The sequence below is a fragment of the Falco rusticolus genome, chromosome 8, assembly GCF_015220075.1.
Source record: "Falco rusticolus isolate bFalRus1 chromosome 8, bFalRus1.pri, whole genome shotgun sequence".
NCBI classification, from domain to species: Eukaryota; Metazoa; Chordata; class Aves; order Falconiformes; family Falconidae; genus Falco; species Falco rusticolus.
Window position 1 is genome coordinate 22,192,097 of NC_051194.1, and position 25,110 is coordinate 22,217,206.

General features: G+C 40.1%; 1 protein-coding gene across 3 annotated transcripts in view; it reads left to right on the forward strand.

Annotated features, from left to right (window-relative positions):
- The window catches only part of CCDC148 (coiled-coil domain containing 148), a 78,165-nt gene that overhangs the window by 41,281 nt on the left and 11,774 nt on the right, over positions 1–25,110 (forward strand). For all 3 annotated transcript variants that reach the window (XM_037398369.1, XM_037398370.1, XM_037398371.1), the window contains 2 exons: positions 16,672–16,812; positions 22,458–22,576. In XM_037398369.1, the coding sequence (XP_037254266.1) occupies positions 16,672–16,812; positions 22,458–22,576 (260 nt within the window). The remainder of the gene's footprint in view (positions 1–16,671; positions 16,813–22,457; positions 22,577–25,110) is intronic.

A 25,110-nucleotide genomic window follows, 5' to 3' on the forward strand; every position in this document is an offset into this window, starting at 1 on the left:
AAGGGAAATCACATTTCTGGGCATGAAAGGCATGTCAAGATTTGTTTAAACTGCTCTCTGTGATTTTCCACTTGCATAGAAATTAACATCTGAAAGCCCACACTTTGTGTTATTCTCACCTTACCAGCGTTATCTCGGGTGAACCCTTACTTTTCAGCAAAACACTAAACAACTGATCTTGACTTTCTACAAGTTGAAAACCACAGTAAAAACTGTACTGTGATGAAGTTTTTTGATGTTGATGCCAGTTTTTCACTGTAGTAGTGATACAAAAAAAACTCTCCTGTCTCCTGTTCCTGGAGCCATCTGATATAGAAAGGTTTGAATCTAAACTTTAGGGTTAGAAACTGTCTGGGCTTGACTGAGTGGGGAGTACACCATTTTAACTCTCGTGTCAGGCTTCCTTGGAGCCAAGTGGAGTAAGAAGCAGCTCTCTGGAGCTGGGGGGTTGGTTGTTTTGTGGGTTTTTTTTTTTACCTAGGCCTTCCTTTCTGGAATTGCTGCGTGTCTCTTATCTGAACAGTTAGAGGTGTAAGGGCCATTTATTCCAGAACTGTGAATTTATGAGCCAGTCTTTTTTTTCCTTCTTTTTTCTTTTTTCTTTCCCACAAAATGTAAAAAGCAAGTGTTGGAGTACTTAGGTTGTCTCCATGTAGCTTAAGATTCTCAGTGATGCACTGAACATTGCCTGAAAGTTTTTTGGATTCTGACCTCCTGTTTCCAGTAACCTGGAACTGTTTGAAACTTAAACCTATTAGGCCTACACTTTTGAAGGGTTGCTTTCAAAGGTGTCTTTGTTAAAATGTTGAACGTTTGAACAAAAACAATTCATCTGTTTCCCAGAAAAGAGGAAAGAGAAAGATACGTTTCATTTTTTTTCATTAGAGGGGGATATCGTTGTGACCTTGTTTTGATCAGCTCAACAGCTGAAAGGGCTAGAGGACGGAAGCTGAAATCGGGCAAGGAGCTAGCTGTTTTTCAAAGAAATTATTCTGAATGTATCCATTGTATCCATCCAAATTTTTGTTCAGATTTGATGCGTGTATGCATTTGAAAACTCATGCTTTACTCAGTTCTAGTTCATTTTACAGACTTGTCTTTCTACTCTTCTCAAGTGTGCAACTACAGAATGCCACACTGTGGAAAGCAGCTGTGGGGCAACTATCAGATAAAAAGTAACTCTCAGCCTAGTAAGTTAATTTACACTGATAAAACCCCATCCTGACAAGGATCCATAAGATGGGATAAAAAGTGAATCTGTTGCTAAGGGAATGAGTGCAGAGCTGGAAATCAGGGATTAGGGCTGTTCTACCACTTTTTCTTTTTGACCATTAATTGACTGACTTTTTTGCATTTCATTAGGTTTAGCATAAGGAAATCTTACCTGTATCGCTTCACCAGAGGGAAAATGTAGTTGCTGTAATGATTGAGCTGTACAGTAAACTCTAGGTATGCTTGTGAAGAGTTTGTACCCTGAATGCGAGCCATACAGATCTCCTTCATTACGCCAGCAGGCTGCAGAGAAGGTCGTAGCATTTATATGCTTTATTTACATCATTATATTTACATCAGCTGTAAAATGAAGTTATGGCACACACACATTGTGTATATGTAAGCTGTGTGTATATAGATGTAAGCAGTTCTAGAAATGCAAAGGGTTGTTAGACCCATTTTGCAGACAATATGCAGAAATATATTAAAATCAAAATGGGCTGTTTAAGCAGCTGTTAATGGCAGTGGGAGAAGACTAGACCCAATATGATAGCTTCCAGTCAGTAAACCATTTAGCCCATTTTACTTATTTTAAAAGGAATGTCTTTTCTATCAATTTCTGTGCTTCTTCGTGGGGTTTTTCAATAGTGTGTCTTTCTCTGTGAGTGAAAATCAGTTTGTTCCTAATTGTAGTACAGATTGAGCAATAAAGAAAATACTCATCTGTGACAGGCTATGCATTTTTATTATTACTGCAGTAGCCACATGATATCACCTAACTTTTATATAGTTCTCATCTGTCAACAACAAACCAAAGGCATAGCAAACAGACTAGAGAATATGTTATTTAAAGCTCTTTTAAATGCACTAGAAGCAGCTCTGCCATCAGTGAGACCCTAGGCCTCGTGACTGGCAAGGGGTATCGCAATTAAGAAGTAAAGCAGCAGTTTATAGCAGTTGCTACTTGGGGAGAGGACTTTCTTATTCCATGTTCCATCTCACAGAAGATCAATGTGTGCCCATAACTGAAATCAGAATATCTAAGGAAGAATTTTGAAACTACTCAAGAAGCTCAGGTGAAATAAATATCTGAATGAAATAAAGTATGAAATGGATAATACTGGTGAGGATATACTGTACATTCTTAAAGAAGAAACGTTTCTGGTACGTGTCCTTAACATCCCTGTTTGCTATGAGATAACAAACAAAACAAAAACGGGGGATTACACTTTCAATGAGTGACCAAGAATCACTCATGCTTAGTATGCTTTATACTGTGTGGATTTAACCACTTTCAGGGATCCTTAGCAGATGGCTGTGTAAAAAATACCTTTCTGAGTAAAAATTCTTCTTCCTAAACAACATAGAGAAGGAAATTCCTCTATGTCACAAGGTGGGTAAGTAATGAAGTGAGAGAGCGGTCTTTTAAGAGGGTTGGTAGGGTGCTGCTTCACAGTTGGTGTTTGAAGGATTGAAGTACTTGCTGTAATACATTTAGAAATTTAGTCCAGGTATCTGCATGAGTTCAAAACATTATTTTTCTATTGATTTTTTCTTAAAATACATATAATCCATTACTTTCCATCTTCATATAAAACAGTTTTAAAAGGACACTCAAGGGAAGAGCTACAACAGTAGACAAAAGGACAGTTGAATCTACTGTGTATGATGCATAGGGTGGGCTTTTTCTTCTTTAGCATAAAGCTATGTGCCTGCCTTCCTTTAAATCTTTTCTATTTCTCTTTTTGTGTTGCAGGATTAATCCCCACTCCAGTGTTAAAATCTGTTGCAATGTGTTGGGAATTTTTGGAGAGCAACTCTTGCTTTCTTTGTCCTGGCAGAAGCTAAGATAAATTAATTTCAAAAGGAAAGCAGTCGGGTGGAATTAACTGGGGTATTGCAAATCATATAAAGCCTATTGCATATTGGCTTCCTTCTCCCTTTATGTATAATGAGAAGAAAGGATTTGTCGGTAAACTCTGGGAAAAAAAGTTGTATTTCCCTATTCAGCATATAGTCAAGTAACTGATTTGAATGATTTGGCAGCCATAGATCAACACTGAAATATTAGAACTGAATGTAAAAAAAAAAAAAAAAAAAAAGTAAGCCTGGAAGATCTGAAATCTAGTACTTTGACTATAATCTGATCATTTTGCAGGAAGCTTAAAATAATATATTTAATTAGTGAGATTTAAAAGAAGAGTTTTCTTTTTCAGAAGCATTGTCTATTCACCACTGAGGTGACCCATTCACTTGCTGGGTGTGAGAAATTTCAATAACCTAAATTTTAAATACTGGTACTCATTCAGAAATTATGTGGTGAGCTTAAGAGTTGTAGGATGCTATAGTATTTCTCCAAAGTAGATGTGAACAAATATCTAAGACTAAGATTCACCAAAGATGAGTCAACTGTGACTCTGTAGTATGTTTTTAATCTGGAGCTAATATACCTGGATTTATTAGTTTGAGGGGCCAGCACAACACTGACAAATTACATGGCTTTTGGGTCCGATAAAGCTGATAGGCAGTAAGCTTGAAGCACATGCAGGGACTGTCTATGCAAATGTTCCTTGCTTTACCTTCCCCCCCCCCCCGGCCCTGGCCCTGTTTTCCTATACCGTATGTGTTTCATCTGAATCTGTCAACCTCTGTTCAAATCTTCTCACAATGTATTACCTCATATTTTGTCTGAGGACGTGGCCCATTTAAGGGGTTACCATCCCACATGTTTTTCTTACCTCCTGGTGCAGTTCACAGGTCTTTGTTACGGTGATGCAACTGCAAAGCCCCAAGAAAATGGCAGAAATGTTCTTATAATGTCACTCTCTTTCAATACGCAAACAGAAGTAGTTGGTAAACCAATTAATGAAGTGTTTAAGAAGCAGACATTATCTTTGAAGCTACAAATGAAAAAATAATTGTCCTTTTTGCTAATTAAGAAACAATCATTAGCAGAATACAAAGATAAATAACCAGATGCTCATTACGTTAACCAGGTCCTTACATTGTATTCCAGAGGGGTTTGGTAAATAGTAACCTAAGAGAAATGGAAGTTCAGACTTTAGCTATTGCCTGTTCTGTAAATCATATTTGCAGTGTAATTTATAAGCACACATTCTTGCTGCTTCCAGTGATTTCATTATGTTGGTTGGACACAACAGGTTGTAAGTGAGATGGCTGTGAGGCAATGCACGGGTGATTTAGGTAATCAGCTTAATGTAAGGATGGAGCTACCAGCCTCCGGAGCCACAGCAGTGGACCTCCTGCTCTGTGCCAGTTGCCTGGGAAGTATTAGTTTAAACTGCCTTTGTGGTTTGCTCCGGCATTATAATTAGAATTTGTGCTATATGAGACAACATACAAATTTCAGAATGCTTTCTTCATTTCTTTGACTGTAACAGATTTGGGAAGGACTAGGAGCACACACAGAGCCACACATTCTAGTGAAGTTGACAAGGGGCAGTTTGTTGAACTGTGGTAACTCTGTTACATGTGTTTCTTTTTATTTTTCTGAGGACACTCATGACTACATGCTTAACGTTATGTACTGGGCATAAATTACAGGGTTTTGGTAACGAGCTGCAGGGGTATCCTGCATGGGAGGAGACCATGGGCTGACTTGTCAGCTCTGAGATCAATTTAAACAACTTGTCGCACCCCAAAAACTCCATCCATTCAGAGGAGCACATAGTGCCTCAGCCTGAGACATATCTTGCTCACTTACCTGGCTGCTAGGTTCATCAGAGCCTGTAGGATCTTAGGTATGTTTGAAACATATACTTAACTGTCAAATTTAGTTGAAATTGTCCAGTGATCCCAAAAATTATTTGAGGATGGGTAGCTGGACAAGCAGACAGCCCACGCTAACCTTATTTTCTTAGGAGAATTATCTTCCATCTTCAGCTGGAAAAGTGGCACCTCAGGCAAGCAAAACAATTTGCATTAAAATTTTGCAAAAGTAGTAAAGATCAAAGGAGCTCTTCATATGACTGCAGAAGGAACTAGAAGAGATAGTACTGTATGTAGAAGGACAGCAAATGTAGCTAAGTAGTTGTAAATAGAAATGCAGCTTACTTAGGGTTATGTATGTGTGAATGTTTAAGCCTACATAATATTTAAACATGTTGATAAAATTTTGACGCTCCCAATGTCAAGAACAGAAAGATATTCTGAGTAACGCTGACTGAGGAGAGAGAGGAAGTACAAGGACAAGCTGAGAAAAGTGAACTGTTCACACACTGGCCTGAGCAAAGATGTCGTGATGTGCTTCCAGCTCCAGGGAACTAAACCCATGCCTATGTTGGGTCACAGGTTTGACAGGTAACAGTCCTAGCCCTGGTGACTAAATTGCATAACTAAAAGCAATATATCTTCTTACTCTTCAGGTTACAACTGAGGATTATGTTCAGATGCTTTTCTCTCATATTCCTTTTTCAGTTTAAACACTTTTATAGCTGAAGAAAATGACTACAGTTCTGTTAATAATCAAAACAGTTACTTTTAGCCACTCTCTGATTTTCAAATTAAAATTTTTGTAGAGGTGGATACAGATATTATTTTATGGAACAAAATCAATCCTAGTGCCAGGAGCCTTGCTTTTCTCCACTATTTCTTGCAGACCTCTTAGAGGTAGCCTGTAGAGCACAAGCTGCCCAAGAGTACCAGTCAAAAATCTACTAGGGATGTGCATTTTCCTGGGTTTTCTACCACAGCCAGAATGAGATTATCTTCTGAGGTTAACAAACAAAAAAACAAACTAACTTGCAAGTGTTTTATTTCTTAATTGTCCCATTGCCAAATGCTTCTCATAGGCCTTGTGTAAGGCAGTCAGAAGCAAAACGCTGTCAGCCTGCACCATTTGCTGTTTCGTCATTCAAGACCCTGTGGGGTCGGGATGTGACTTCAGGTGCTGTTCAGAAGTTTTCAGGGTAGAAGGATCCCCAGCCTAGAGAAGAAGGAACAGGTTTTTAGAGTTGAAAGTTATTGGAGACTTCAGATCACCATCTGTTAATATCTGTTAATATATAATATTGCTGACATCAGTAACTGTTGATGTCATAGGTAACATCATGTATTAACTGTGTGGTCTCAGGAGGTGCTGTGTAAGCAATACGGACAAGTTCTTTGCCACGGCAGCAGGGCGAAGTCTTGTTCCCAGGGAAGGTTAGCATCATTCTCACTGCTGGACTGCTGAGTGACCTGTTGTTTCAGAGTGTTTGCTGCCCCGTCACCTCTGTCACTGGGGGGATTTTGGGGTTTTGTATTTAGAATTAGGAGTTAGCATGGATTTTGGATGCTTAGTGTTTGTGGGGAAGCTAACGGCCAGCAGGACTTTAAGCACTGTATCACAGAACACAGACAGCAGGGTGCCTGGCTGGTGTGTTGCTTAAGGTGCTGGCAGGAGGCATCACCTCATCACCTCAGCTCTCTGGGCGGCTACCACCAGCATATGAACCAAAACATGTGAACAGCAACGATTCTTGCTAAATATTTCTACTTGGTTGTTGATGTTTACCCTTGCAAATCTGAAATTCCTTCCACAGTAAACTAATAACTGACACACTTGCTATTTTAAACATTCATGTCAGTTCATAAGGTTACTGATGCACAAGAAAACAGTATTTATAATGCTTTTAAAAAAGGATCCCCCCTGCCCCATAATACTTCAGACTCCAGGGAACTGTTCTTAATATACATTTTAATTTTTTCCCTCTTATAACCTCTAGTATTCATACCCTGAGGCACCCATCTCATTGTCTTTCCATTTAGGAATATATACGTACACTTTCTATTCTTATTTCCAAGAACAACAGTGTTAATATTTTATATTTCAATGTGTGGTGGGTTTGATTAATGCAAGTTCTTACTTTCAGCTGATACAATTATACATCAGTAGCAGGTCTACTCTACATCCCAGTTTCCTTGGAGGTGTCAGCTTAGTTGTGGCAAAATTTGCCTGTGACTTCCAAAGTCTTGGCAAGCAACTCGTTATCTAGAAATTTAGAAATCCATGAGTTGCCCACTGCACAAGTGCAAATCTGCTCTCCAGTACCTGTGCTGCAAGTTCTGTGTATCTGAGAGCTGTTGAAGCTGCTGCACACTGGCATATGTTACCAGTAGGTCCAGTGTTTCCTAAATTTCATGCTTTTCATGCATGCCCAAAACATCTATAGAGTGTGTACAGCCATTGCTTCCTAGGAGTGTTGGGGGTGCTGTGCAAATACCATGGAGGCTCACATGTTTGTCTTGGGAAAGCAGTAGCATTTCTGTCCTGGAGATGCAAATAAAATGTTTTATAACATGCATTCATTTCCTTCTTCCTAGTCCATGGCAGAAAGACTTAAAAGTTTGAGTAGTCAAAATGAGGTTTGAAAGTGTAATGAGAAATTACGAGTGAATGCAAGTAAGTTTGAAAACTTTTTTTCTTTAATTAAATGAAATGTGCTACATAGTCATTGAATAGACATTTCTGTATAATTAGTGTCTTTAAAAAATTGTGTTAGTTTTGTAACACAGATTCTATTGTCCTGTTCCACTTACAAAGTATCTAAGTCTAAGGGATTTATTATTCCACTAACCCAAGTGGAATTTGAGCTTAACTTCTATTAACCTCAACAGAAATGAGCTGGGTGGATCCTTGTTCTTCTATGGGAGATCAGGTCTTTAATTTTTTATTTTCCTCTACATTTCCTTCCCCCTTTTCTTAAGAATCTTTCCTTTTTTTCCCACCATAGAATGGCACGGAGTTGCTCAGGCAAGAGACATAGATCAGCATGTACTACTTTTATCTGAAGTATTAATAACTAAGCTATATTGCAAGTGAAGAGGCTACACTGCTGGTAATGAAAGTCACCTTTTAATGAGTTTTCCATGTTAATCTTCTAGTGATCTCAGTTTGACTGTGCTGTTTGGCCAGTTCTATAGCAGACAAAAAGTAATGACCTTCTCTTGTGTGGGGAAATAAGAAGTTTGCCAAATTTATTAAATCATTTTCATTGACTGGATGATGTGTCTATTAGGAACTGAACTGAGAAGAATATCCTTACTGAAGGCCTGATGTTGCAATCCTGTAATTCCTTTAGCCCATAACTTTTTATCACTTAATCACCTTTTACATCTGTTTTGCTGAATTCAGTTTTTCAGGATGTAGTAGAAATGTATAGCTCTAAAACAGCCTTTTCTTTGTAAACAGAATTCTTTAGGTCACCAACTTGTTCTGAGGCTGCAGTCCTTGTCTTAAAAACATGAAGGAAAAATGTCGTGATTGACGTGGTTTGAATCCAAACTTGCAATTAAGAGGCATTTTTTCCCTTCTGTGCCTTGTATCTTCCATCTGGAAAAATGAGGAGGTATCTCTGACTTTACCATAAACGGGATAACTCTCAATTGCGTATTCAGTGAGAAACAGGGCAGAAAAGCTGGGTAGAGATGATGATGATGGCACAGTAAAGTTGGGAAGGAGGGAAAGAAAGGAGAGGAGCTGATCCTGGCCATGGAAGTAGATCAATCTGGTTATCTAACTGCAGACATGTCTTGGTGTGCTTTTGGACTCTTGATTCCAAGCTTCCTCTTTCTTCAGAGCTCCATATGAGCACAGTGTAAGTAGCTGTAGGAAAGCCTTAGATGACCTAGAGGACTCTAGCCTGAATAACCCTGTGGAAGGAAAGGGAGCAGATGCCAGTTCCCATGCAGTTTGGCGCTCATCCTTTCCAGGGCTGATTTTGGGGTTGTGAAGGACTGCCTGGGCTCTAGCTGGGCAAGCCAAAAAGCTGCTGAACTTGTTCTCTGCTTTCAAGGGTACCTTCAGTACCCTCATGTGGAGCGTTGCCACACAACAGGACTTATACCAGTTTTGGGCTCAGATGTTGTGCACAATGTAACTTTAAACTTAGGTGTCTGTGCTGGCCCAGTTGTGAAACATCGAGTAACACTTCACGGCTACTCCTTTACCAGCTTTGCGGAACAACCAGTGAGAGCTGTGGACATACGTATGTAGATGCATTCTGTGGTTCCTTGTTTTATGGTTAGGATTTTTTTAATATTTAATTATTTCTTCATACTTCATTCCTTGAAATAATACTTGAATCTCTAGTCATCTTGTAATCGTGTTTCAACATTTCTGACCACGCAACCCTGACTGCTGCAGCTGCTTTTGTTTTCAGTTGCACGGTGATGCCACCATGAAAATGCCAGTTCCTTTACCAGTGCTGGAATAGCATTCTGTGGTGTGCTTCTGCAACTTACTCAGATTTTGTGGTGGTACTTTTGCTATGTAGCATCTTTTTTGTGAAGTTATTTTTCTTGAAGAGACCCTCTAAATTTTTTCCCAGGCATTCTTGGAATCAGTTGTGGACAGTTTGAAGAAGGAAAAAACCTGCAAACCATAATAAAAATAAGGAAAGGTGTGCAGAAATGTTTCAGAGAGGAATAAAGCTCTGGGAGATTCTGAAGGTGTATTGGGATGGGGTCATTTTATAAGGTCGAAGGAGTGAGCTAGAGAGAGTCCACGTGGGGATATCAGAGGATTTTCTTTTTATGCCTTTAGTTATGACAAACAATACTGACTTTATCAAATGATTATTAGGAATTCTGAATTTGAATTCTAGCAACTTATTATAACTGTGTAGCACAGTGTAGCCTGTGAGAATACTGATCTGGAGCTCTGTGTAGTCATTTTGTGACGCTGTTCCACCTGGTCATTTTATGTCACTTTGGTTTGTAGTGTACTTTTGCCTCAGTTTCCAAAAACTAGTTTTACTCCTTGTGTGACCTTTACTGTGCAGACCCTCTCTACATCAGCCAGTTGTCCTGTGTTGCTGTTTGCCTAGCTAGGCAGTTTAGCTGCCAGAAGGAGCTTGATGCTGATTCTCGTGTCACTCGAGGCAGCTTCAAGATCTGTTTATAATGTAGTCAGCATTGCTTAAAGAGAAAACCTTGATGGTGCGGTGTTACCGTGTGCTAATTTAGTGGGAATTCCCAAGCGAAGTCTCTCAAAAGTTTTTTTGTCATTAAGCGAGATGTATCTGTAGCATTAAGTACATGGTAAATACATTATTACTCCTCAGATGTTAGAGTGAAAGAACTAATTTATTACTTTAATTAGTTTGTAGTGTACTTTATTGTAATACGCAATATTGAAATAACGAACTGAAAATAGGTATATATGCATTCTGTTCGGCACAGCAATTTAATGATTCACTTGGCAAAAGCTACTCTAATAATACATGAAATGTGAAATATACTTGAAATGCCTGTTGTAATTAAAAACTTGCAGAACTTGATGTTGGCAGTGCTTGTACAGCTAAAATGTAAGCTGCTTTGTGAAACAGGCAATAGGGGATCCAGTTTTCAGTGTACTTTCAATATTAGTTTAACTACTAAGATATTTTTAATATTTAAAGAGAACATTTACTGTTGACACAGTAAACTCTACCCTTCTGATTTTGCACTCGTAGGAATGAAAGAATGCAATCAAGAACACATTAATTTTTTCTGTGTGTGCATTCTGAGGACCCAGATTACTGCCTTAGTGAATCGGAATTATTGTTCAGGATATGTTTTTGTTCTTCAGGCCTGCATGATACTACCTCTGGAGTAAAAACCTGATGAATATAGTGGGTTTTCTTGAAAAGCTTAAATTGTAAGAATACTGGAAATTCAACATCAGGTAGTCACTTTTAAACAGCACAATATTAAAAGGATGGAAATGCATGCCACAAAGACTGCTCAGCTATTACGCTCCATTTCACTGCCCGCCCTTTGTTGTTACTTGTTTTGCAGCAGTGCTTACAGCTCTCAGATAAGATTGGGTTCCCACAGTGCCGTGTGTTGTACAAAGTGAAGTGTAGTTTGCAAGGTACATACAGATACAGGTTGGGTTTCCATAAAAGGCAGTCTACTATATCCTTTGTTACTGAATTAAGATAGTCTAGTTCCTAATTTTTGAACCCATGATGGTATGGACAGGGTTTGGTTTGGGAATCTTTTCATTCTGGCCCCTGCCATCTTCTGTGGACGGTACTCCCTTGAGAAGTTCCCCTCTATAGGCAGGCTGGCCCACAAAATAAGTTGAGGCTGTGGAACTGAAACTATTCTCTAGCAAAGAGATGTTTTCATGTTTGTGGTTTAAAAAAGTGAAATATATTGACATCAGCAGTTTAATTCCTAATTTTTGGTATTTCTTACATAATAGAACACTTTAATTTGGCTCAGCTCTGTTAAGAAATTTTTATCCTATATGATAACTCTTCATGTGGGGAAGACGTGGCATAATGCCAACCTACTGAATCACATTTTATAAATATTTTGAAAACAGTGCTTTTCCAGTTTTTACCACTTTTTCCTTTTTTGTTGCAATTATGAATCACTTTTAAAGGAAGTGATTCCTCTTTTGCCTTAATGAAAAGGCATGGATTAGATAAAGGGGGTGGGTGGGTGTGGGGCAAGGTTAATCTGAACTAACTCCATATACTTACTGCCTACAGAAAAGAATAAATGGGTACTGTGGGAAAGTATATTACAATGAAACTGTCCTTCCTTCTGTCATTCTTATTACCCATTTTCTTGATTGGCAATGGGCTCATGCATTCAAGAAAACTAACTAGATAAAAATGGAAAGCAGATTCTACCCACTGAGTAAATAGGTGTGTTTAATAGTGATTTAGGGCAGCGTAGATAGCATTGTAGAAGGTAGTGGAGATATGCGCAGAATTTTGGCTGGGGAACCTCATGGCATGATTAATGTTTTGCACCTGAGTGAAGTTACATATTTTGTGCTTGGTTATGCTCACTTGTTTGTATAAGACCTTTTGAAAAATCTAGTTTGTGCCCCAATATTGATTTCTGACTTGAATTAAATGGATTTGACAGAAGAGCTGTGTGAAAATAACTAGGGAAAGTGATTAAGGCCTGCCATGAGATTGGCACGTAACATATGCCATGCAAACGACTGATAACCAAAATGAATGAGTAAGGAGGCTTGAGGTGATTTCAGACTAGGTGAGCATCTGTATCTGCTTACTGCTTTATTGTTGTTTGATTTCCTTCAATCAGTTGTCGTCCTGACAGAGGCTCTGCTGGTCCAGTTCTGTTCTCAACACTCATTTCCCAGCTGTGTCCCCCCCAGCTCCTTGTGCCCCCCAGCCAGCTCGCTGGTGGGGAGGGGTGAGGGGCAGAAAAGCCCTTGAGGCTGCGCAAGCACCACTCAGCGATGACTAAAACATCCCTGTGCTATCAACGCTCTTTCCAGCACAGATCCAAAACGTAGCCCCATGCCAGCTACTGTGAGGAAAACTAACTGTGCTCCAGCCAAAACCAGCCCAGATGTGGAGCTGCTATGGATTTCTTTGCCTGCTTGATGGTATTCTTGTTCTTGCGTGGCTTAGAATGAACAAGTTTGTCATTCCTATGCATGCAATAGGCCCAAATCTGCTGGCTTCCCCTGTGGGGTGTCTAATAAACCTCTGCTACATAGCATTTTTTTGCTTAGAGTCTTCATTTATTCATTTTCATTATTTCCAAGTGAAGCAAGCTGTTTAGACCTTGTCTAATGCTGAATTTGTTAGCAGTGTCAGATCTCTAGAAAACCCTGAAATAAAGGTCTAAATACGTCTTGCTGCTTATACTTGGCTATTCCTCCTCTTCAGCGGCAGTCTTCAGAACTTGGGAGAGTTCGGACAACTCTCCCAAGAAAGCATGTTAGATCCTCTTACCCGCTCTTTTCCCGCTCCTCATCCCATCACTGGGCGCCTCTGAGAAAAGGTGGTTCTGTCGTTTGCTTTGCATCTTCCTCAAGAAGATGCATTTCTGTTATGCCTAAAAACATAGCTAAGTGCATATTTCTTTTTCTTGGAACTTGCTTAAATCTTACAGCAACTGCTTTCGTCTTCATGATTTTAACTTCTGAACAAACTTACGGAAATATGAGCTCAGATGATAGGAGAGAAGGACTCAAGTCCCAGAACTGACTATGGGAACTGATCCAGGAGAATGATGTGAGTGAGGACTGAACTATAGAGAAAATGTGTTCCTCTCTGCACCCGAGTAACTCTTTAATGTAAAAGAAAAGACAGTGGACAGCAGAGGAGACATTCCCAGGGGAATGTCTGGACACTGGAAGAGAGACGCTCTTCTGCTTCTTGGTGATTTTCAAGTGGAACAGCTACAGTGTCAAGGAATGAAAAGACCCTGGTTCAAGCTAGTCTGAAAATGAAATGTTCTTAATTTTGAGGACAGGTGGATACAGGTCCCTGCTTCAAAAAGTGTGTTGTTATTTCTTTCTTACTGGAGCAAGTCCAGCAAAGGACCATTAAGATGAAGGGTCTGCAGCACCTGTCCTATGAGGAAAGGCAGAGAGCACTGGGACTGCTCAGCTCGCAGAAGGGTAGGCTCGGGGGGATCTCACTGATGGGTGTAAACACCCAGAGAGAGGGTGCCAGGGGGACAGAGCCACCTTTTCTCAGAGGTGCCCAGTGACAGGATGAGAAGCAACGGGCACAAACTGAAACACTTGAAATTCCATTGCATCCATCACTTTTCTACTGAGAGAGTGGATAAACACTAATACATGTCGGCCAGAGAGGTTGTGGAGCCTCCATTGTTTGGAGATATGTAAACCTCTATTTGCCATGGACCTAGCTGAGCCTGTTTGAGCAGGAAGTTGGCCTAGACCATCTTGAGAAGTCCCTTCCAACCTCAGCTCTTTGGTTCTGCTTTCTGCAACCTGGAGTAATTTTAACCATAAATATGACTCCGTATTCCTTTTTATAGAATTAAGAATTGAATGTGGATCTCCCACAGCCTGGGTAAGAGGGCTCAAGGTATTTATGCTGTGATATGGCAGTCTTGATTAATCCAAGTGATTAAGTAAAAATTTGGGAATTATTTGGAACGTACTGCTTGAATTCATTAATGTATTTGGGATGACCAAAAGCATGGTAATTACTGGGGGAAAACCTGCTAGGAAAAAATTTTGCCCAGTACTTCTTCTAATAACCTGTTTTGGGGAAATTCAGGTGAATTATTTATATGCAGTATATATTCAAGTGGGACCAGTCATGTTTAGTTCTCTTTTCTGAAAAAAATGAAATGATTTAATGCAGATTCTTAGAGCTATTTATGTTACAGTACTTATGTCTAAGGGTTATTTATGTTAATATGTCACTTCTAACTAACGGGGAATTGGGAGGTGGGGGAAGAACAGGTGTTCTGTGTGCCCCACAAGTGTTCAGTGTGCTCCCCAGTTCTTATAAAAACTTAACATGCCTCTGACTGGCAGGTTAAAGGTTTTGAGGGGAGTGAGGTTTGTGCTTTTTCTTTTGGGGAACAAGAAGGTATTTTGACCACTACCAAAGAAGCTCTACCAATTACGTCTTTCATGAACAATATTATTGTTGTTGTTGTTACAATATCAGATATGTATATAATCCTGTTAAGGGAACATTTTCAAAATTCTGAGGAGAGAGATCATACATGAGGAGTAACATCTGTGCTAAGGAACACTGCAGTAACATTTTTATTTTTTCTTTGCATACTGCACAAGCTTGAATTCCAGTTTGAAACAATTTTGTAAGAACAGCTAAAAAAAACAAGAGTTGTTTCTGTGCTCTCGGCCATGACATTCCTGCACACTCAAATGCATATGGACAAGTGCAGTTTGCATGTATGCATCCTAATTCATCCCTCTTGCATATATTCAGGCATCCATGCCTGGCTGCAGTTTCCATGTGCACGCTTTTATGTTCCCTCCTTGCCAACCATCACACTATGTTTTGTGACATTCATTCAGTGCCATTAATACTTGCTGGCACATACAAAATTATCCCTGTTTCTACCTCACTGCCCCGTAAAATAATTAGTAGCATTGTCCAAACAAGGTGAAGAGGGAGGGAAGTAGAAAGGTTTGGGTTTTCAGGATCTTGTGCCTTTTTTTTTCCCTAGCTGCCTACATTTTCCTAGTCACAGGGATAATTTTTGACTTGGGCCCTCGCTCTCTTCTTGTAAAACATCTGATAGGTGAAGATGGCTGTTTCCTAGCTTTTTTGTTTCTGTTCTGGAAAGGAGAGAAAGGAGATTTCAGAAGGTGAAACACAGTTATGGACAGGCCTCCTCCACTGAGAATTAGTTACAAAAATGGAAGAAAAGAGGTTAAAAAGAGTTTAATGCTCAGCTAAATCATTTTTCTTAGCTTTGGGGATGGAGTTGAAGCTGGGAAAAGTTGTATGTCCTCTGAGAGAATAACAGTGTAAATGAAAGTTGCTTGAAGAATCCCAAAACAGAGTAGTTTTAATGAAAACATGGAAACACATCAGTTAATGCTTATGCTTGGGTATGGTGGGAAATTGCATAGAACTTGTAAAGATAAACTTGGGTTGCAGAAGACAAAAGTAATTGTTGGTTAGTCTGTGTACACATGGCATTCATTACAGGCAGAGTATCTCTTTAACAAGCTGTCTTTGAATCTTTTAATAAAGAGAGAGTTTAATTTTACAACCACTGTAAAACGTCATGCTGTCTTTGTGTAATTATTTTTTGCCTGTGCTACATGACAAGTCACAGCAGTGTTTAGTCTGTTGGGACACTTTGCAAGAGAACAAAATATAATTGTTGTTTAAGCAGAGAAGGGGGGCATCCATGGCATCACTCAGAGATGCAACTTGTTGAGAGCCTCAGACCACAGGCAGTGCCGGATTTCTGTGCTTGTGAAGGATTGGTGTTCAGAAGGATTAACGGAGTTTATGCACACAGTGCAATCCAGTAAAGGTGGAAAAAACCAAGTATTATAATATCATAGTATTAAAGTACTTACTGTAGTATAGAAAACCAAGTGAAAAATGGCTGGAGCGCTTGTTCCTTTGAGGAATAGAGTGCTGTTGGCACTTGACAAATCAAGAGCTGGCAAGCCAACAGAAAGGAGACATCGTTAATCTCATTGAAACCAGTGTGAAACAGATGAGCATACACCTGATCTTGACAACACCAAGGTAAATTTTGCACAGTTTGAAAGCTGGCAAAGGGGAAGTGTCTGTCACTGGAGTCTGCTGGTGTCCAGAGCCCCGGTTGAAGCGCTGTCACAGAAGTGTCTGAGTTGAAGGACGCAAGCAGACTCCTGTCGGTTAGCCTTGCTCTCCATTTGTTCATAGGTTCGTTAAGAGATTTACATGTTACTGAAAGTCTAAGCGCTGGAGGGGAATTTAAGACCTGATGTTACTGAGGTGGTTTTGGCAATTTCACCTCAAGTCTTTTCATACGTGATGTTACTGCGTATTATGGCAGTCAGCTGTGAATCACACGTTAACATGCGGGAAGGTGGTGCTTACTAAATGATTATGTGTTGCTGATAAGATTGTAAGTCTAAGTTTGTAAATGGTTTACGTGGGTTTCCTTCCCAGCCTCGGCTTGGCTGGATCGCAGTGTTACGCAAGTCGGCTGCAGAACTGTCTTTTCCACTGTCTCTTCCAGGTTCTCCAGTGGAAAGCCCAGCAGGAAGAGGCTACTGAACGAGAAGCTGCTGTAGCTGCCAGAAGAAAAGAAAAGAAAGATGAGGAAGAAAGGCTACAGAAAGAACGGGAAATGATTCATAGAGCTCAGGAGAAAGAGAAAGTATGAGAAATTTTATACAATTTTGCATATATTAATGTGTACAACTGGCTTTAAAATCTTTAACTGATCTCACTACCATGTATTCTTGTAAAGTATTTAGTGTAAGTATAGAGAAAAGCAAATGGTTAGTTGAATCTTGCTACTGTCCAGTTTAGCTTTAAAGATGCCTGTCACTACACATCAGTTGTGTTACTTTGTTATGGTTTTTTTTAAAAAAAAAAAAGCATAAACAATTAAGTGTATGCGACTATCTCCGTGTCACAAAACTCAGCGCAGAGGCACTACTGGATTTCTAATGCTTACAGATTTGTGCTTTTTAGCAATGTGGCAGACTATGAAAGCTTCCACTGCTGCAGTTAAGTATGCTGCAATGCAGCAAATGAGCCTTACAGTATATTGTCTGCAGGATAGCGCGCTGCACTTTGCAGCACAAGGGCCTTAAAAGTGAGCCTGAAGCACAATGGTAATGTTAACCCTTTCAGGGTGTCAGAAGTCTGTTACTTTATTGTAAGTACTTATGTGGTGACTCCTTGGGAAACGGCTTTGATGCATAAGTCTAAACTTCAACTTAATGGAAAATCAGAAATCCATGTAATGAACGTAATGCTTTTAGAAAATCAAGCTGTGTCACGTGTATTTGTGTTGACCTTTTTATTTAAATGATATGGCAAAAATCCAGGAGGTTGTTTTATCAGAACTTTACCTCCTTTTCTGATTATTTTTTATGGTGGGTCCAACTCACCTGTAGCCTGTTTGTTAAGGCTGCAGAATTATTTCTGGAAAAAATAAGTTGGAGAATGTCATAGATTCATATTGCTTTGTCTTTCAAGTGCTGATGGGTAAACAGGCTCTTTTATTGCTATGGGACTACTTGTGTTAACATGGTTGCAGGAAGGGTTACTAAAAGCTGTGCTCTTGTAACATGCCAGTTCAAAGCCGAGTTAAGAAAACAAGGCTAAACTGTTCCAGATAGAGTGTTTCCATGATGTGTATGAAGGCTTTAGTGGCATCAATATGTGTCATGCTACAGAAAGCTTGTGCAAAAGAAGGAAGAAAAAATCTTTAGATATGTTACCATGTTTTCTCTTTAGATTTTGCGTTCTTGCCTTTATCTGCCATGTTTCTGTGTAACATCTTACTGGGAGCAAACATTTACTGATGGCACTACAAAATGGCCAGTTAGACACACTAGAACTTGATGGGTCCTTGTGTTGGTAGTGGTGTCTATTGCAGTGATACACCTTGCAGGAAAACAAACAAACACACACACACACAAAACTGTCCATACTTAAAGCAATTTGATTAAGTTGTTACTGAAACAATTCACAACACTTAGGAAAAGCAGAAAAGAATCTATAGCATAGCAAATTAAATGACTTGCAGGTGGGTGAAACTGACTGCCTAGCAGAGGAATGAAAGTAAACTCCTGCACTACTTGGAATTTCCCTATATTTTTTTTATAGCACTCCAATATCTTTTCCTTGCTTTGTCCAAAGGAATAGGCTTTGATGCCATGGCAAATGGGTCATGAGAAGAAGCTTTTGTGGCTTGTTGTATTCCTGGTGGTAGGTTGCACAGCCATTGAATTTGGTTATATCAACAAATCTGCAAAGAAGCACTTGACTGAAAAGGCTACCTGGAGAAAAGCAGCTGAAGCTTCTGAAGCCGCCTTGTCTCCAGGTAGAGACTGTTATCCCTCATTATTTCTCATTGCTACAAGTCCTCAGAGCCAACATTTGAAAAGCTGCCTAATCTCAAATTGATTTGATTTTATTTGTGAGTTCATTCTTCTTGCTCATTACTGCATTTGCATATTGCATGTATCCAGTTCCTTCTCTAGCTGAAGAAGTATCTACTTTACCTTGGTCACCTGATGTTATTATTTTTCTTCGTTTTATCTTGAAGATAAAATATACATTCTTGGCAGAGCACAATCTTTCTGTTAAGCTATGCTAAATCGTATAGTTAGAAAAATTGCAAATAATTGTCCAAAAGTCAGTTTCAAGAGATGCTTCCCTTTCCTTCAAAATACACAGAATACTCTCACTTTGCATGCAAATCAGAAAAGTTCAGATTGGAAAGGACCTCAAGAGGTCTCTGGTCCTGTCTCCTCAGCTGTGAGGTCCAGCTCATGGTTTTATCCTTATTTTAATTTGTTTTATTAATCCTTATATGTTTCTGTAGTATTTGAGACTGTCATTTCAGGTTCAAAAGTTGAGAAAGCTGTATTTATGGGTTTGCAAGTCATGCACTTTCAGAGACATCTTGGCTCAATTTAAATCAGTATTGGTTTTGCCTTTACCTTTAATTGGCTTATTGTAGATACTGTTGGTGAACTTTTTAGGTATAAACCTCTTCAAAAAGGCAAAGGGGGAATTTTCCAGATTATGTCTATGTGCACTGTGTTACAAAACTTCATCATGTATGTGATCTTATTTTTTTTCACGTTGACGTATGTTTCCTGGTATCTGTTCTGGATTTATGTTGTTACATTCTGGATTTAAAGTTATAAAATAACAAATGAAGGCAGAACTTCTGTGTCTGGTGTCTGCATCCATCTTCTGTATGCTTTCAGGGAGAGATATGATGAAATTTTGACCGGTAGGGATAATGCATAAGTTGTCTGAGTTGGGCTGTGTGACTGGGAGATGGTGTGGTCTCTCCACCAGCACTGGAATGGGTACTGAGAGAGGGGCAGCCCCTCTTTAATGAGGCTTTCCTGCTTTTCCCTTTGTTGCAACTTATTCTGCTTATTTGTCTTTGCTGGGGCGAGGTTTATAGTGGCAGGTGGCTCTGAAGCCAGGGGAAGGGAAGAGGTTTGGGGAGGCTGTGTTGACCTAACCACCAGCGATGTTCATTTTATGTGTAAATATTTTGGTTTTGTGAACTTTCCACTTTCCTCTGGCCTGTGGGGAATGTCTGTATAGAACAGCCCTCTGCCTGTGCACAGATGGAGCAGCAGCTGTGTGAGGTCAGCGGTCTGTATGTTTCATTTGAGCATGTCACAGCTTAGAGCCTTAGGAAGGGCTGCTAACCCAATACTGCAGCTGCTTTTCTGGTCAGGGTTCTGTGGCAGCCAGAAGAATATGTAACGGATCCGTGATCAGTGTGAAAGAAATGCCTTTGCTCTGCCTGGTTTGTAATCTAGGCAGGGTGCGTCAAGTACTTCCAAACCTGAGAATGGGTAGAATGACGTTAAATCTTAAATACCAATGCTATGTGTGCTCTCTTGGACTGCAGATCAGATTTTTTCCCCTATATATTTAAATACGGAATTTCAGAAATATCCGCTGGTCCCTAATTGGAGTTTAAGAGAAAGCCTTCAGGCAATGTGGAATACAGACATGGAATAACTAACTGCAAATGAGTTAGTTTTACTTCATAAATATACGTATTCCAAACAATATTAAATAAAAGCATTCTAAGAAATATTGTTATAGCCATTCTTGTTTTCATGTCCTTCATGTGTAGAAAATCGCCTATATAAAGAAATGCTTGGCTTATAGATTGGGAGTGCTGAAATATAAGCACTGTTTGGAAGACCTGTTTTATTCTAAATTGTGATAGTTAAAGGTTTTTCTGCACAAAGTCAATCATATCGTGCGAGCTCCCGCACACGGTCGGGGCAGTGCCAAGCACAGATGCAGGAGCTTGCTCACAGATGCACTGGGCTGAGAGCGGCCCTGCGGTGGAGGACCTGGGGGTGTCGGTGGGCGAGAAGCTCAGCGCGACCCCAGCCATGGGCGCTCGCAGCCAGAGCCCCGGCCGTGCCTGGGCTGCCCCCCCAGCAGGGCCGGCAGGGCGAGGGAGGGGGCTCTGCCCCTCTGCCCCGCTCTGCTGAGACCCCCCCGCAGCGCTGCCTCCAGCTCTGGGACCCGGCATAAGGGGGGCACGGAGCTGTGGGAGCGAGCCCAGCGGGGGCCACGGAGATGGGCAGGGGCTGGAGCCCCTCTCCTGGGAAGCCGGGCTGGGAGAGCTGGGGCTGTTCAGCCTGGAGAAGAGCAGGCTCCGGGGGGGCCTTAGAGCAGCTCCCAGCGCCTGAAGGGGCCGGCAGGAAAGCTGGGGGGGGGCTTCTTACAGGGGCACGTGTGACAGGGCACGGGGGTGGCTTTGAGCGCAGAGAGGGCAGATGCAGGTCAGAGATCAGGAAGAACCTCTCCCCGTGAGGGCGGCGAGGCGGTGGGCCAGGCTGCCCAGAGCAGCTGTGGGTGCCCCATCCCTGGCAGTGCTCCAGGCCAGGCTGGATGGGGCTGGGAGCAGCCTGGGCTGGGGGGGTCCCTGCCCGGGGCAGGGGTGGGAACTGGGGGGGCTTTAGGGTCCCTTCCAGCCCAGCCCATTCTGATAAAGAGGATGGTATCTTGACTGTCATTTCAACTGAATTTCCAAAAGAGGCTTAAATTCCATATAGTTCAGTGGATGATACAGAAGTTGTTTTTGTTGCCATTTCATGAAATTTTTCCGATGTGAGATGATTCCATAAATAATCTCATTATAAGAAATTACCTGTGTTTTGGGAGGTAGAATAAGTTCTCAGACCTTCAGAGGAACTTTATGCATTTAAATATAAAACCAACAGATTATGGAGGTATCATTTCAATTGCTTTTATAATTAATTTTAGAATTAATGTTTTCTTAGTTTTACATTAAATTTCTTAAGATTTTCTTAGATTTATATTAAAATTTGTAAGATTTTCTTAGATTTTTGCATCTTTTTCTAAAGCTTCTATTCTCTGTTTTTCCAGCTGTATTTGAAATTTTGGAAACTTAATGCTGCTTGGTCAGTGAATTCCAAATGGCAGCACTCAGGACATGGTTTAATGGTGGACTTGGCAGTGTTAGGTTTATGGTTGGACTGGATGATCTTAAAGGTCTTTTCCAACCTATATGGTTCTATGCTTCTGTGATTTGTAATGTATGTCATGGCAAAGTGGGAATTACAGCTTTGCTGCAAATTCCAGCAGTTGTCCTTGAAGACCTGCCCTGGTTTTAGGAACGGAATCCTGTAGAATTTATTCAAGTGGAGAATTCAGAGTTTCACTTCAGCAATATTTACTTTAAATCACAATTCCTCATTTTACATGCAAAACCCCCTCTACTTTTCAGGTAAGCTTCCCTGCTCAGATTTCACCATCCTGCTCAAGGCCTTTCTTTCTCGCTCAGCTTTGGAAAGGCTTCATACTTACATCAGGAGTGCTCATGTGCTTCTCCCTGTTCCTCATCAGGCTCTCCAGCCAAAACGAACCAGGCTGGTGTGGAACCAGCTGTCTGAGCTAACCTGGGAGATGTTCACTCAAGGAACATTCCCTCACACGAGCAGCATAGTTGAAGGTGTTGATGGCAAAGTAGGAAAGGAAGGAGCAAATGAAAGTAGTAGTCTTTAGTTTGCAGTTGAAAGTAATATTCAAATTTGTTTCCACGGTCTGATTATACTGTTTCTGTTGTGGGGGCTCCACACCCGGTTCTTCTAATAAATCTTTTGTTAGCCCATACTATTCTAAAAGATAAATTTTATTCTTAAAAATTCAACGCTGGATTTTCTTTAACTGAATGCTTATCTTATTTTCTTTGTTTTCACTACCTAATGATTGTATTGTTTGGCTTGTGAATGATTGTTACTTTGTTTACTGTATTTGTTCAAACTCTAGGTGAAGAAGTACCGGGCTGAGAAACAGCTCAAGTGGCAAGAACAGGAAGAGAAAGATCTACAACATCTGAAGGAGTTAAGAAAATTAATGGCTGAACAAGCAGTTAAAGACAGAGAAAGGTAAAAGAAATTAAATGTGAATGCCTATAGTGTCAATAGGAATGTCTTATAACCTAATTTGCTTTTATGTTCCAACTTTCTAAGAGATAAGTAATTTTTTTGTATTCCTTTTTGGCCATTATCCCAGTCTATACACTTAGTCTATACACTAAGGCTGCGTCATGATTGTATCCTGGATGCAATTTATTTGTTAGTTTGAATTAATTCATATCCATCAAAGCTTTAGACCTTTGTAAGTGCTAAACTGCTGTAATCACAATAGGGTACACACGTTAAAACCAGCTCCCTTTGTGGTTTTTTAATTGTAGCTGGGTAAATTCCCACTTTGAAAAATTATTTATAATCACGTTTGGCTTTTTGAGAGGCAAGCAAGAGGAGCACATTAAGCACTTAACAGCCTCAAAGGTGTTTATTATTCTTTTAGAGAATTTAGGTTTTAAACTGTTCATCTAGTTGTAGATACTTTTCACCTGTTTGATGTAATTTAGGACTTCAGCCTGCTAACATTTGAATCCTTGCCAAGTCTTTGTTACAGAACGTGCCCTTCAATGACCTGTTAAAGAAATACTTGATTTCATAGAGGAGTTCCTCTGCCACAGAGGAGCATAAAACCCCCTGTATGTAGTCTGGTTATAATTGCTCTCAATTTAGAGGCTTACCTTTCTTTTCATAGAGGGACCCACCAAACTGCATAGACCAGATATGTAATTAAAATAGGGTTAAAGTACCATTGGCATTAGAATATTAAACTTGGTCTTAAGCATTCTGTGGGAAACACTACTTTGATCTTACTTTGTTGTGATAACTTGCTGACAGCTAAATTGAAATGTCTGTATCTTTATGCTACAAATATATTTATACCTTCCCTTAAACATACCGGCAACAATTCTAGCTCATAGCAAAAGAAACATGTTCTTTTGTTATGCTAATAAATGTTGCAGAATAAAATATAAGGGAATGGCACAGTTCATTGAGGAATGCAGGAAGGAAGTAATCACATCTTCAGGCTATTATGAATCAGAAGTTGGTAAGTGCTTAGCATTATGTTTCCCAGAATTGGCGTACTGCACAAAATAAAACAGTTTAAAGAAAAATGCTTACTGTTTGTGTAGATTAATAATTCTTTGAAATTACTTAATGCTTTTCATCTTCAAAGCCTACGGAAACATTAATCAAAGAAGGGCAGAGAGATGTTACTGTTATTAGGTGTTGTAGTGCTACAAGCATGGTATAAGGCATTTTAAAATGTGTTGTACTGAACTAAGGTAGACACACTGGCATAATGGTTTCGCAGCGTGGAACTAGAGTCCTGTATGAACTAGTAGTATTCTTACACGTTTCATCTGTTGCAGCACATAAATTGGTTTTGAGTCTTTGCAGAACTGATAATGACACAGGCGTGTGCCATGATCATGGCACAAGCCAATACCACATTTCTGATCTGACACGTTTTCAGGCTTTCTGGGGAAAGGAAGAGATTTTTGGATCCTGAGCTGACTGGCTATTTCAAGTACAAGATACATCCTGGATAGTGCATAGAATTTCTAATAGGTACAATAAGAAACTTAAAAAATGGTCTGCTCTTATCCTGAATTGCTTTTACAATTAATTTAAAATTAAGTAATCAGATTTATAAAAAAGAAAATTATCACTGTGGCGCTGTGTTTATTCAGGTCTCACTTTGTAATTGCAAGATGCTGAATAGCCAAAGCTATGACCAGATCAAAGAAAAGGATTAAAAGGCATCTGAAACTGGATGTAGAATTTCAGGCGACTGAGTCCAGCTTTGCCTTCCGCAGCTCCTCTGGTTAGCAACTATCTGACAGTGGAGACATGTAACTGACTGGACCTTTCATTTTTTGGCCTGGAAGTTCCTAGGTAGCTGCAGCTTTATGTTCTGTGCGTGTCTTAGAACTGTTGTCTGCAGAGCAGCTGGCTAGCCTGCACCTGCCAAAACCCCCGTGGGTTTAAGTTTATGTAAGTTCCCATAGATGCTGAACAAGTAAAAGATGGCCAGAGTAGTGAGTGCATCACAAAATCCTAAGAAGCCATGCTGTCTGCACTCAGAAACATGGGAGAGGGGAAGAGGATTGTGCTGTGATTTCTGCTCCAAGCACGATGTCTATTCTGTATTAATTTTTTAACCAGCAGTCATTTTATAGTCATTTTACAGGGGCTGAGGTAAGAACCAGGTCTGCCCAGATCCTGTCAAATGCCCCAACAAGTAGTCTAAAATCAAACTCCTTTTTTGCTTTCCTCTGCACTCATTCATTCTGTACTGTTTGCTGATAGTGGCCCAGCTATTAAAACAGAGGTGGAGGTTCCCTCCTTACCTAGAGTGTTGTATATTCTCACTGATTTTGATGCTTGCTGATAATGCAGAAAATGCAGATTTGAACTTCTTCAGCTTAAGAACCTGAGACTAAAACTGTCCAAGCAAGAGCTCTCATTACTGGTGTGTATCGTAAAAGGTCTGGGCTGGCCACATTTGAACAGGAAAGTTGAGAGTTCTGATCCTTTTTTAAATAAAAATT